The sequence below is a fragment of the Scleropages formosus genome, chromosome 19 (genome assembly GCF_900964775.1).
Source record: "Scleropages formosus chromosome 19, fSclFor1.1, whole genome shotgun sequence".
NCBI lineage: Eukaryota > Metazoa > Chordata > Actinopteri > Osteoglossiformes > Osteoglossidae > Scleropages > Scleropages formosus.
In genome coordinates, this window is record NC_041824.1 from 14,437,315 (window position 1) to 14,451,420 (window position 14,106).

Below are 14,106 nucleotides of genomic sequence, written 5' to 3' on the forward strand. Positions count from 1 at the left end.
ATGTCACCCATACACAAACGCTGAAGAAATGTTAGAGCCGTGCAGCTTATTTGCATAAGCAAATAATGCTTTGTGTAAGTATGTTCAGTTCACCACCAGGGGCAGTCATAGCCCTGACAACTCCAATTGCAGATGTAATTTAAGAAAAAAAAATGTACAAGATTTAATAAAAACTTACCTGAATTCATGTTAAAAAAAAAAAAAAAAAAAAAAGCATGTTGTCAATGTAATTCAGCTACACTTAATGCATTTCCAGTTCTGAAGTCTAATATGACAAAACTGAATAGTTATAATACAGGGTAGTTTCATATTGTTTGAATGCCCACTGCATGTTTCACATTACAAAAAACAAAGTTGACCATCCCTTTATTTGAAAGCACAATATTTAACAGACTTTTTAAAAAAATATTTCCCAATTAACCCATTTTAACATACATCAAGTTTTTCTGCAAGTTGCCAAGTATTTGAATTTAAACAGAAACCAAAAATGTAAATACAAGCATATAAATCATGTTTGTCAAATATTGCATATGTAATATTTTAACATGAATAACTGAAGGTAGCTCATATGAATGCCATGAGAATATGATCTAGAATATTCCGCAAAGAAACCAAATAACTTCCTCTTTACAAACATGATAATGTACCTTGACTCCGTTCATAATTTCAGTATTTATATGAAACTTAATACAGCTTTATTTCTTTGCCAAAATTAAATAGAAAAATCAAACATCTTATTGCTGTTAAGATAACCAGTGTGCATGTGTGGGACAACAAGGGGAGGAAGGGGGGGAGGAAAAGGAAAAAAAAAAAAAGTCTACTTCCACAAGCTTCAACCCTGACCAGGATATTTTAAAAAAAGCTAGCAGCAGTGGAGTTACACTGGCCCATTTCAGTATTCATATTAAATGTTAAACATATTCCCTTTTCGGACTGATGCGTTTTGCACTCCGCTTGTATGAAGTTGCTGGTCTCGTCAACTCTTGCATGAAAGAATAAGTCTGCAGTCCACAGTTCAGCAGGAAAATAGGACTAAAAGTTTAAATGCACTCCAGTGTAAGTGAGAAGCCAGAGAAAGTCCTACAAGGCTTTCACCCAGGAAGAGCAGTGGACACCCCACACTGGAGAAATAAATATACAGCAGCAGAACTATGTATAGCAGGTAATTCCATTCATATCCATCACAAAAGAAATTCAAGCACTGAAGGAGAGACCAACTCACACCTGTGAAAAGGTGAGATGAAAGGTGAGGTACTTCAGACCAGACCTGTTACACCTGCCCTCTGCTGCTGGTTTGACATTACCCATCTGTCATCTGCAGAAATTCATTTGGTTTAAGGCTGGCCACAGGGGTTATGGGTAATGTCACAACACCCAAGGCACAGGGGGCCGGTGAACTGTGGAGTTGGAGCCACAGTCGATGTAGCGGTATGCCTCCAAGGAGTTCTGAGCAGTTCGGACCATGTAGGAGGTTTTCACTGTGGTCCTAAGAAAAGACCAGAACAAGTCAAACATGGGAAGCAGGGGAAAGAGGTGAAAACAGCCCAACAGCCCAGGCTGACAACAGAGCGCAAAAGATGCAAGAAAGAGCAACAAAAGAGGAAGGGGTGGTTGGAGAGAAAGGCCACAGACAGAATGCAAAAGCATCAAAGAGGAAGTGATGCTGACATCTTGTAGAATGCTGCTCATTCACTGTGAAGCAGGAAGTAGCACTTACTGCATGAGGACAACGATGTTGTGGACCTTGATGCTCGCCATGGTACAGAAGGCACTGGAAAGCAAACAGGAGAAGGACTTTGGGATTGGTGAACACCTTCTCTTTCCCTGCTCACCTTAAAGCAGGTTCAGATGGTGCTTTGGATGGATGCAGACAATTTTTCCATTCCATTTAAACCATTTTCAAGAGAATGAACAGACATCAGTCAAAAGCAGATGAGAATGCAAATAATTGTCTTGCACGTGCAAGTTACACACACAGAATCTTATTGGGGGGGAACCACAAGAAAAGCAGTGATAAGGACACCACTGTGCTCTCCAGGCATGCTTGGAAATATTTGTGTTGCTCAGGCTGGTATTTGTTAACATTCAGCAATTGCTCTAAATGTACTAAGCACCATGGAAATAAGAAGGGCAATGACCTTCCCTTATTTTCAGTGAAATAAGGAAATAAAACTTCACAGCACAGACCTTTTTTTTTTTTTTTTTTTTTTTTAACAGTAAAATACTCATGACAGAACTCATTAACAACAACAACAACAACAACAACATCATATGTGCAGACTACATGAGTCATGTAACATTATTAAAACTAAGGTGTATTTTTCCAGCCTGTGGTTACATCTGGATACAGAAGTTAGGACTTAGTTTTCAAATAAAAGATGAACAGTGCAGCAGACCCCCCACCCAACTTTAACAAGGTCTCTAAAGCCTCACTTTCCATAACTTCTGCAACATTTTTCAGGCCTGTTGAAAAATGAATCCAACTACCAAATCAACAGAATTTATTAATTTAGCTGATGCTTTTCTCCAAAGCAACTTACAATGTTTAGTTACATACCCATTTATATAGCTGGATAATTTTACTGGAACAATTTAGGATAAGTACCTTGCTCAAGGGTACTACAGCTGGAAGCTGGATCTGAACCTGTGACCTTTGGGTCTAAAGGCAACAGCTCTAACCACATTGCTACCAGGTGTCCCTTAAAAGAGCATGAGACATTTCCACAAGGAGGGAGAATGAGGCTGTTCTAGCCACTCAACTGGACCATTAAAACACTCATCCCCAAGTGTCTCCTTACGCAGGACCTTCTATCACCATTTATAATACAACAGGCTGGAAGGAACAATGAGTAATCATGGCAAGTAAACAGGTTCACCACAACATTCCATATTCATTTACTTATTTTTAGTGTGAAACAGAAAAGTTTACAATGTGTCAGACAGTCCTTACTGATGCACAGAGGTGACTGCACCCTAAAAGGCTAAGGTGTCAACTTACTATACGTAAGAGAGGCTTCCGCCGATTTCCATGTTGACGGTGAAGTTCATCTAAAACAGGCACATCAGTTAATACCATGAATTTCACTTTAGTGCAGCTTTACTTTTACATGTCAAATACTGAAAGAAGCAGCGATATATACATGACCACTGAGCGGTGGTAAAAATGTTTTTGCAACCATAACTTTCATTAACATTTCTCTCACTGCATTCTTGGTCAAAGATCAGTTCTCATAGCTTTAATTTTGTTACACTGATTTTTGTCACTTGTGTTTATAAACAGCAACAATGCCAATAATCAGAAACGAAGGGATATCAAAAAAAATGCTCTTTCTCCAATGTATGTTTCTTTCTGTCACCTCTCTTTGACTGAGGGGCTGAATGTGGATGACATTGTCCAGCTGCCTGGTGCCAATCACAGTCTTCATGTAAAGGACCTGGCAGTTCACACTGTCCACCAGCACTGTGAAGAAGTTGGGGTTGCTGAAGTTCAAGGTGCTCTGGAATACATAAGGCCAAGCCACTGAACATTTCTCTGCCATTGAAGCAGAAACAGATGCTGCTAGCTGTCAAGCACTCCCGCTGCGCCGTTACTGACCGTCATGTTCATGAGCACTTTGCTGTTGTTGCGGTCAAAGCGCACTGTCACTGCCTGTATCCCATTGTCCACCACCAGCACTGATCGCGGGAACAGGAAAAAGGCCACCAAGGAAGAAGCCAGGAGACACAGCACCACAGACAGGACCACATACAGCTTCCTGCAGCGTTACATAGATAAACAAGCACACGTGTGGCATCTGCATCTATTCCAACTGCACTCAGTGACAGAGTACATCCAGTACTGCTCCAAACAGTCCATTCATGTGCTGACAGTAGGGACAGACACAAAAGACCTCCTGCATTACTCACGTTCTCCGGGGCTGTAGTCTGCGGTCAGTGTAAGGGATCAGAGCCACCAACTCGTTCACCTGGCCTGGAGGACGACAACCACAGCATGGAACACAACTGCCACTGCAGCTATTAACCTCAGTTGAAACCTCTCCCTTAACAGCAGCTGAGATCCTAACCATGTTCCGTGCATTGAATTGAACTGAAGACTATCATTGTACTGCTGTGCAAGACAATTACAGTGGTACTCCCTGAGTTCTTTAGACAATAATATAAACACTTAAGTATAAAAACAATATTAAACAGTTTAAACAGATACAGTATAATATAAAGCAGTGTTCAGCTGTTTCACAGCTCTGGGGAAGAAGCTGTTTTTCATTCTTGTGGTGCATGAGTGAATTGTCCTGTATCGCCTTGCAGAGGGGTGCAGTTTAAAGAGGTGGTGTGCAGGGTGAGTGGAGACCCTGCTCTGACATCTGGACAGATAAATGTCCTTGACTGCCAGTAGCTGTGTGCCAATGTTCTGAGCCGTCCTGATGACCCGCGGCAAAGCTTTCAGTTCTTCTCTTGTGCAGCTGTCATTTGTTATGGTGAAATATCATAAATGTGCGTTATCATTGTACCCTAGTAATCATTCCTTTCGGTAGTTTTGAACACAGACTTTGTAACCCTTTTACAACAGTGAATGCCAACAGGACTCATTAAAAATAAAATCATATGAAAACCCCACAAATCAGAAAATTGACGATCTAAAAGCTGTATTTTTACCAGCTTGGCGTTTCAGATGAGTATTGCAGAAGCTGGCTTTCCAATTAGTACAGACACACACAGTATACCACCAACTTTTAACCGTGAAGTACTTTGAGAAGCTGGTCTTAAAGGTGGCACACAAAACAGTTATTTTTAATAATCCACATTAGACACCCACATTCTGCCATTCTTATCCAAGAGACAGTTAAAAAATGCTATAATCTTGCCCTGGCACTTAACCATAAACAGATACTGTTGTCCAAGTCCCACTACAGCCCCACTGACAAATACAATAAAGCAATTTCATCAGGCAGGATCTGGTCAGCGCTGCACATGGGCAGTACAGACAAAGTTCAGGAATGTTCTGTGGGCTACCACAAACATATGCTTTTAAGGGACAGCTGTGATATAATATTAGACTAAGAAACGCACTTTGATGTGACAGAACTCAAGCATAATGAAGCAGCATACATTTCACTAAAGAACTTTAATATAAAATTTGATCTAGCACAACCCCTTAAACCATTAGCTACCCAGATAAATGTGGTTCATTCCAGATTTGGGAAAAAAAAAGTTAATGTTCAATCTGCGAGATTCTGAACGAACAGTGGAAAATTAGGTAGTATTTCTGGAATACCTCACAGCTCGTTGACCATTTCTGCTAAATAGTAAAACCTCCTGACTTTGAGTTGTATACTTATATGTATTTTCCCCTACTCATTATCTAAATTGTAACACAGTTCTGTTAATTTTAATTTAAAAAAAAACCACAAAGCATTCAAACACAAGGACAGATGCAGCACTTGCAATATAGCCAACAAGCTCTCCCCGCGTGCAATCCCTCGCATCCCAACGCGGGCTCACCCGACGGAATGCGGCCAGTGCCCTGGCACGTGGGGCAGGTGATGCTGTCTCGGCCTGTGAACTCCACATATGGAAACTGGGCGATGTCTTCCTGTCTGTCGAGGCCATCCAGCGACTCGTCATCGCCCTCCCGGTCGCCCGCCTGCTTACCCCTCCCCCCACTCTCAGGGAGGGGCAGCAGGGTCCTGGCTCTCTGGGACCACTGTGCACCCATAGGTTGGCCAGCACCCCCCCACACTCTCCAACTCTTCAAGCTGACAAAAGATCACACAGAGACAATGGGTGAAGAAAACCCACTTCATCCTCAAAATGTCAATCACTAACTATTTCTTATGTTTAGTGATTTAACTCTGCCTTTGTCCTTTGTATATTAAAGAAGGAAAAACCATCTGCCCTGCATGTACACATGTGTGATGGCCGGTCATTTGTTTCATTCGTAACCTTGCAAATCCACCGTGTCTGTCTTCAGGACAGAGCACAGTATTATAAAAATGCATTGTACCGCATCGCGGTAAGCACACGGTAGCGTCGCTCCTTTCCAAACTGAAGGTTGTTGGTTCAAATTCGACTTCTGCTGTAGAATCCTTCATCAAGGGACTCACTCTGAACTGACACAGTAAAGGACACACTACTCTACTGGATCATCATAGGTGGGTAAATCACAGTACAATTATTACAGGACACTGTCAACCATAAAATCAGACTCAATCAGCAGAATAACTTCGGTTCAGGGCTTAATATGTAATTTAATACGTTGACAAAACAAACATGCGTCCAAGGAGCCCAAGACAAGAGGGGAGGGAGGGAGCAAAAAAAAAAAAAAAAAAAAAAAAAAAAAAAAAAAAAGTCACCATAACATGATCTCCCTCAGGGCCTCACTGCTGCACAATCATGACGTCCAACTGTTTTGTGTTCCGTTTATCGAAGAACCTCGATTTGTCAATAAAGCCTCGTGACTCTCCTAAAAACAGCCTGGTTGGTCGTCTAAAAAAAATAAACGAATCGAATGAATTATCATGTGTTTTACTCACGACAGTCGTTGTGCTGCGAGAAAACTAGCTACCGAACGAGGTCTAGACTAGACTATCATATGAATGTGGCACTTTCGCTGAACCAATCGGTTTCCGTCAAATAGAAGTTAGAAAACACACTATAAAACTGTGCTTTTCCTCATTACCTCCAATTATTTTTGACTGGTTTAGACTTATAAACTCGAACGAGCACCGCCACAGCGTGACTTTCCCACCCACACGAGAAACACCTTTTGCTAACCTTTCACACTCGGTCTTTCCAACGGCGCGCGCTCAGGCCCTCAGTGTCCCGCAGACCGCGAGCTTGGTATGAACCGCGCAAGCTTCGCGCGCTTGTCTGTCCATCACACCACCCGACGAGCTTGACGTTTTCCCAACACTACCGCCGCTCCCTCTAGGAAAAAAATACAGTCGAGTTTGTGTGTCGTCACTTCCGCATGACCGGCTCCAATTTCTTTTGTCACGTGGGTTACAAGCAGCCTATCAGAAGTCAGCGCCTCAGCCTCTCCGCGTTACGCAGAACAATAAGTTTACTCATTGTAACGCGCATCTTAATTACGCGTTTTGGATCTAACGCACTGCGCATAAGTAGAAGACGGTGATTTACGGGAAGCGGACTTCTGCGAATTTGACTTCGGGATAATACGACCTCATTTGGACTATTCAAGCTGGCACTTGTGCGTATATTTCGACGTCGATCCCCTATTTTAAACACGTGACGTTTATATGTAATAAAGAGCTATTAATTAATACTGAGGCACGTGTCGTCTAAGTGCTTTTTTTGTGGAACGAAATCGCGAAGTGCCACAACTCATTGCATTATTTATTATTATTATCATCTGCTGTACCGTTTATTTGCAATAGAATTAGACTAGATTATGTTTTTGGTAGGTTTTCTATTTCCTAATAATATATAATATTTTGTATTGTGTTTTTTCCATTTAAAAAGTGTTGTTTTCTGCGATGTGCCGGTTTCGTATGATGAACCCAGGACTGCGCTGGCTGTCAATCAACAATGTGTAAAAATAATGAACGATAACTAATTAAGGTAAAATGCCTTTAGTTTAGTACTTTTTAATAAACAGTGAGCGATGATGATTTGTAGTGAAAAGAAAGGAAAAAAAGAGCAGAACATAACCACGCACAGGATATTCCAACAATATTATATAATAATCTTATAGCAGGCAGGCAGGGATTTCATGATTAGATGCTGGCAACGTAGAGTTGTCTCTAGGTTATATGCTGAGAAGTTTTGCTTTTGCTGCCTTGTCTAAATGTGTTTCGTATTAAAAAAGGTAAACCTATTAAATGCCACATCTCTAGGGGTAATAACACCGAAGACATATCACACATGGACCTTGAAAATTCCAAAAAAAAAAAAAAAGACATTTAATTAAAAAATCATTGTGCATGCTTAAAAGATTTGTTTTGAAGCAAAACCCTTCCTTCAATATTATTTAAGCAGCTTTGCTTTAAAAGAAAAGAAAAATGAGTATGCATTTCAAACAAACTACAGAAGAGTGGGAAAAACTGCAACAATGAACAAGTTATTTGACTTTGAAGTAAGTATACATCTCAGCTCATCTACATGCCGTAGGGTCTCGTTCGCATTAATGCGGAGCAGAGCCATTTGCGTGTGGTACTGATGCAGTGTGTTTTGCCCAGTACAGTTTGAGTCATCACATCACATCACATCGCTGTGCTGGTTATGTATTTTTCAGCAGTGGAGCTTGATCATCCTCAGCATGAATTCTTATTGCTGGAAGAGAAAACAGGAATGATACCCTAGTAGTGAAGAACATATACAGTGGACAGACACAGGATCCTTTGTTTTCTTTGAAACCAAATATCACACAATAGCCAACTAGACAGACAGTCATGCTGAAATTCATTAAACAACAAAGGACGATTAAACCGCGAATGACATGGACTTAGAGGTGGTTTGTCAACATGTCACGTGTGTATATGTACCTACCATGTGTTTTAGCTACATCTGATTGGAACCCAGAAGAAGGCATTTCAGGCAATATTTGGTTTCTGAAAACAGCCAAATCTCTCCTATCTCTTTCCTCAGACTGTGAAAGAACAGACACAAGTACTGGTGGCAATGACCAGGCAGAAGGGGTTGAAATCACATATTGGGCAATAACATACTCATTTAAGTTAAAAGTCAAATCTGTTTCAGCGCTAAAATGTGTCATGGAATTTGATGTGTTATGAAGCATAGCAGGGTTGACAGTGTTCGATGAAAAATGACGGATGCGTGTTCTTAACGCTAATGTCTAATGACAGCGAAGGCACTTACAGGAAGAGAGGTGTCACTGCCACTGTCCCTTCCTAGAAGAGCAGCCAGCCTTTTCTTGAGCTCCGTGTTCTCCTTAAGCAGAAGCTTATTCTACAAGTAGAGGTGGAGGGCAGTATTAGGAAACTCTGACAGAGAACTTGTGTTGCTTGGAGCCCGCTAGACTTAACCGTGTCAACACGAACAGATGGAAAACTGGACAGGTCATTTCTAACTGTGTCACTGCGTGAGAAGAGCGCGCTATAAAAATAAATTGAATTCAATTCAATTGAACTATGTTGGATTTGTGACCAGCATGTTGCAACCTCAATATTCTTGCTCAAACATTACAATTATACAATTACAAAATTATACTCAAGGGCAAAAAAGCTGTTTCTCATGTTCTCTGGATTCCTTCTTAATGGGCTATTCATGTACACCAAAGCTTAATACATAGTTGCTCCAAACAGATTATATGCATAATTTACTGTTACTATAATATGCTATGCTAAGATTACACACTAAAAATATATACAATATATAAATAGTTGAGTTAAACATAAGGGGGGTGCGGTGGCGCAGCAGGTTTGACTGGGTCCCGCTCTCCGGTGGATCTGGGGTTTGAGTCCCACTTGGGGTGCCTTGTGATGGACTGGCGTCCCGTCCTGGGTGTGTCCCCTCCACCTCCAGCCCTATGCCCTGTGTTGCCGGGTTAGGCTTTGGTTTGCCGCGACCCTGCTTGGGACAAGCAGTTTCAGCCTGTGTGTGTGTGCGTTAGTTAAACAATAAAAAATGTGGTGTATACTGGAAATGTATGCTGTATATACTATAAATATACTCCATGTGTGTAATACCCAACCTAAAAAATATGCATTTTTTTTTTTAAATTTCTTTAAACTAGTTACTTGAGTTATCTAGATTAAGGACACTACTTAAAAGTGCAATTGAATTGGCTCCTGTTAGGACTTGTACTAGCAATATTGTGGTTACCAGCTCAGGTCCTAACTATTACAGTTTGCTACCCTAATTTGGCCTTCAAAGGGGGCTAGTGTTTTAAAGAACTACAAGACTCACATTTTCACTTTCACAAACACTTACTTATACATGTTACGTGTTTTAACAGTAACCAATATGCTTCTTGCTGATTCTGTGACTTAAGGACACCCCTCACACATACTTTGTGTCGCAGGGCTTCCACGACCAGATCTCTGCTGCCTTTGACGCTGTCATCCATCCTTGAAGCTTTAAACATGTCCCCAATCATGGACACTACGAAGCGGGACTGAAAAGGTAGAAAAGTTAAAAGAGGTAAAAAGGGAGTAAAAGAACAAATCAATTCCATCAGCATTTGCTCATGATCACAATTATAAATAAATGTTGCAACTCCTTTCAATGGAAATATAACTTATATTGAATTTATTAGTTATAAATATAACTAATAGAACTTAACCCACTTTATTCCGTATGTTGTTCAAGTATGACATTTGCTGAATTCTACAAACTTCAAGGAACAATAGCCTTTTTCACATGTGAGCACGTCACATTTTGGAAATTTCCTGAAATAAACTAAAAAAAAAAATGCAGATTTACTACGGATTTAATAGCAGTTAAAGTCTCCAGGTTGTTACAAAACAATATATATATATATTTTAAATTTCATAGTTTTAATGACTTTTTCTTGTCTTTTTTTTTTATTCATTCTCATTTCTTTCTCATGGGAGGCAGAAAGTCTTCTGTGTTGGTCTGCAGACAAAGAGAGCAATGGATAGATTGCAGCCCACATTGACCATTTAGCTGATGCCTTTGTGAGGCACCTTGTTATGTTTACTATACTGCACTAAGATGGTACAATTATTTACCCATTTATGCAGCTGGGATGTTTTTTTACTATAACAGCTTAGGGTGACTAGATTGACTAGGGGTACTACAGTAGGACTTTGAACACAGGTACTTCAACTACAAACCTTCAGCTCTAACCACTATGCCCCCTACTGCCCAACCTAAAAAGTTGACTTTTAACAATATATTTCGGAAGATATACTGATATTATAGGGGGCGTGGTGGTGCAGTGGATTGGACTGGGTCCTGCTCTCCAGTGGGTCTGGGGTTCGAGTCCCGCTTGGTGTGCCTTGCGACGGACTGGCGTCCCGTCCTGGGTGTGTCCCCTCCCCCTCTGGCCTTACGCCCTGTGTTGCCAGGTAGGCTCTGGTTCCCCGCGACCCCGTATGGGATAAGCGGTTCAGAAAATGTGTGTGTGTGTATACTGATATTATGCTATCAGTATTGACCACCTGATAAATAATTCCCAATTTCAGACCTGTGCTCAGCCTTAGTTTCCTGATTTTTGTTTTGTAAATGTAAATGTTTTACCAAAGGCATTGTTAACTCAGCTGCGTCCAATCTAAGCCTGAGACTTCGAGGTAGACACCTTTCTACAGTGTAAAGTCACTTGCAGTATTTATTTGTGTTCTTTATTACTCACAAACTTTTTGCTCTGGAACAGGTAGCAGTGGTACATGTCTGCCACAGGATGCTGGGCCACAAATCCGAAAATGTGGGGCATGGTCTGGTGCACTGCGCAGTAGGAGATGGTGGACAGTGGACAGGTGTACAGCAAGAACTAGTGCACGCGCCCCATGTCCGCAGCAGGAGGACACGCAGGGTAGGGACACATCGAAAAGAGGACATCCAATTCAGTTAAACGACACAAACAAACGGGTGATGAGAGGGAAAATGCAAATTATACGTCACAGATCTTTTATCCAACACAACTTATATCAACAACTATATTTTCCTAACTTTTAATCAGTGTGGCGGCGTTGTGCTGAAGAAATTAGACTTGTTTGCTGAAGCGTCACCGTATGAGCCCCAGGGGAATGTTTGATTTAATATCCACTGCCAAGGTACATAAACAAGACCGCTTCCGTAAAATATCCGGCTCCATAAATGGGTGAAGTCATAAACTGCTTTGGATAAAGGGTTTGGCTATGCAATAAAGTAATAAATAGATCATCTACTGAAAATCCGAGTCCACTCAACGCTGTCCTCATCCAATAGCCTTTCGTGCTCAGTTGTTGATAACTGGTCCAGTTTTTATTCTTACTTCTAATTCTCACCTTTGTTTCGTGTTCCAGGATGTCAACTCCATTGACGGACATGAATAGAGACACTTTGTGTTTCTTCTTCTTCCCCTTGTTGCTCATGCCTTCCTCCGGCATCTGAGGTTATTAAATGCATAAGACATTGGATTTGCAAAAGATCTGTAGGAAGAAAGGTGAGAAAACTGCAGATTGATCAGCTCTCTGGGGCGTAACTCTGGAAAGGGAAGAGTCCACATGGAAGAACTTCAACGTGGCTGTTTGGTAAAGGAGTTCCTGCGAGCAGCATCCAGTTTCCCTTCCAGGCAAAATACGTTTATTCACAGTGACACTCCCATAAACACTACATGTGAAAAGTAAAAACCGCAGCACATCTTTGTTCCACAAATGAATGATGTTTCAGAGGAAAGTCAGCTCACCTTCAAGGCCTCTGCAGCATCATACAGGAGCTGCAGTCCGTCAGGGCGAAGAACCTCGGTGCGGCCCAAGAACTGGAAGAGGACAGCAGGAGGTAAAAATAGGGAAAATTAATACCAGAAACAAAAGGGTGGGTGCAGTGGGTTGGACTGGGTCCTGCTCTCCGGTGGGTCTAGGGTTCGAGTCCTGCTTGGGGTGCCTTGTGACGGACTGGCGTCCCGTCCTGGGTGTGTCCCCTCCCCCTACAGCCCTTCGCCCTGTGTTGCCGGGTTGGGCTCCGGCTCCCTGGGACCCCGTATGGGCCAAGCGGTATCAGATGATGTGTGTGTGTGTGTGTGTGAAACAAAGGGAAGAACAGGAAGACCACGGGACAGGCAGGAATGATATTAGACATAATAAGAAAAGGGTGGCACAGAGGGGCAGCGGCCAGTGCTGGTGTCCAAAGACCTGCGTTTTGGGGCGATCGGGGACTCTAAATTGTCCTGTGCGTGCGTGTGGGCGATTGCCCTGGCATCCCGGTGTACTCTGCCGTACACCCTGTCTCTCCCTGATAGACTTTGGGGAATAGTGGCCATGCAGTGGACGAGAGGTTCTAGAGTTTCCAATGGATAGATGGATGTTTCTGAAAAATTTATTGTAATTACCTTTAAAAGAAATAATACACTCATATACATACTGTATTTTTCCATAATTTCTTGCAAGAAATGAATCAGCCGCATAAAGCTGAGGACGTGTCAGTTGTGCCTATGGGCTGTACGTTTGTAAACAGTCGCGTGTGTGTGTGTGTGTGTGTAGCCAGAAGGCAGATGGTCCGGTTACCTTGACAGTGAAGGCGATCTCCACATCCTGCTCGTACACGTCACTCATCTTCACCTGCGGGCAGCCTGCAAACTCAGGTGTAACGCAGGCGAATTAGAGGCCGCAATCTAACACACAAACACACACAGGTGCCCCCCAGCTCAACGAAGACCTTTTCTACACATCACAGGTATCACAGGTATATTCAAATTCGCCACTCACCTGTTTTCAGCGTCTCTTTTCTGCCGGCTGCTCCTTCAACGTACACGTTTTCTTACGATCCACTGATGTATGATATACATTGTTACATAGCAGAGAAATGCGGAAATTCTAACTTTCTCAAACCAGTAAACCACACGGTAGAGTAAAAAGCGCGTATGGGGTTGAGTTCTGCCCAAATGAGCTGCGATTAATTAGTTTAAATGAAGGTACATTCAGTAGGCATCGGAACTTAAACTTACCTGCAATCGTGCTGTAGCAGGACAGGTGTCGGAGACTCGCCCTTTGTGCCTAAGGTGTGGAGTTAATGGTTTGCCTCGGAGCAGAGAGCGGAGTCCATGTACCTGTAAGCTGGACTCAGGTGCGGCCGCCAGCCCCCTCCGTCCATGAGCGCGCGCAGGCAGGACCGTTCGCGCCCATGGAAACGGAAGAGTATCACAGCTGCTCTTACTCTACTGTGCCGCATTTCGAGTGTGGTGAAAAGAAAAATGGTTCGGAACATTAATTTATAAATCTGCCTTGTCGCAGTGCGAATCATGTGTTCATGTTTTATGGATCTTTCATTTAATTGCTCTATATAAATATATATATATATATATATATTGCAATATCAGAAGTTTACGGTCGGCTAGACGTAGGTTCAAATCCGGCTCAGTCTCTATGTGGGTTTTCGTGTTCGCCCTCTGCGAAGGTTTCCTTCGGGTGCTCCGGTTGCCTCCCACAGTGCAAAAAACATGCAGCTCAAGCGAATTGGTGACCCTGA

General features: G+C 42.2%; 3 protein-coding genes across 3 annotated transcripts in view; 1 reads left to right on the forward strand and 2 right to left on the reverse strand.

Moving 5' to 3' along the window:
* Positions 1-349: 349 nt before the first annotated feature.
* On the reverse strand, positions 350-6,951 carry LOC108939260 (transmembrane protein 106C). Its single transcript, XM_018760436.2, has 8 exons — positions 6,772-6,951; positions 5,500-5,753; positions 3,907-3,970; positions 3,596-3,755; positions 3,357-3,497; positions 2,999-3,048; positions 1,718-1,771; positions 350-1,486 (listed from the first exon to the last, which is right to left on the reverse strand). Exons 2-8 carry the CDS (start codon positions 5,711-5,713, stop codon positions 1,366-1,368), a joined length of 804 nt encoding a protein of 267 aa, XP_018615952.1. The 5' UTR covers positions 5,714-5,753; positions 6,772-6,951; the 3' UTR covers positions 350-1,365.
* Positions 6,952-8,170: 1,219 nt separating this feature from the next.
* LOC108939310 (PTB domain-containing engulfment adapter protein 1) lies at positions 8,171-13,886 on the reverse strand. Its single transcript, XM_018760534.1, has 8 exons — positions 13,347-13,886; positions 13,146-13,210; positions 12,329-12,400; positions 11,928-12,029; positions 11,294-11,431; positions 9,989-10,093; positions 8,836-8,925; positions 8,171-8,289 (listed from the first exon to the last, which is right to left on the reverse strand). Exons 2-8 carry the CDS (start codon positions 13,191-13,193, stop codon positions 8,284-8,286), a joined length of 561 nt encoding a protein of 186 aa, XP_018616050.1. The 5' UTR covers positions 13,194-13,210; positions 13,347-13,886; the 3' UTR covers positions 8,171-8,283.
* The window catches only part of calcrl2 (calcitonin receptor-like 2), a 30,019-nt gene continuing 28,224 nt past the window's right edge, over positions 12,312-14,106 (forward strand). The window contains exon 1 of the mRNA XM_018760533.2: positions 12,312-12,420. The gene's annotated coding sequence lies outside the window, so the exon portion shown is untranslated. The remainder of the gene's footprint in view (positions 12,421-14,106) is intronic.

Bases quoted from the DNA above. Each gene is read 5' to 3' on its own strand.
- LOC108939260 (XM_018760436.2), bottom strand. From the start codon at position 5,713: ATGGGTGCACAGTGGTCCCAGAGAGCCAGGACCCTGCTGCCCCTCCCT. The intron at 3,971-5,499 runs GTGAGCCCGCGT...GTCGTCCTCCAG, and splicing joins CACTGGCCGCATTCCGTCGG to GCCAGGTGAACGAGTTGGTG. The intron at 3,049-3,356 runs GTGACAGAAAGA...TGCCTGTTTTAG, and splicing joins AGCCCCTCAGTCAAAGAGAG to ATGAACTTCACCGTCAACAT.
- LOC108939310 (XM_018760534.1), bottom strand. From the start codon at position 13,193: ATGAGTGACGTGTACGAGCAGGATGTGGAGATCGCCTTCACTGTCAAG. The intron at 12,401-13,145 runs GTAACCGGACCA...GTCCTCTTCCAG, and splicing joins AGATCGCCTTCACTGTCAAG to TTCTTGGGCCGCACCGAGGT. The intron at 8,926-9,988 runs GTATGTGTGAGG...CTCTACTTGTAG, and splicing joins TGGAAGCCCTGCGACACAAA to AATAAGCTTCTGCTTAAGGA.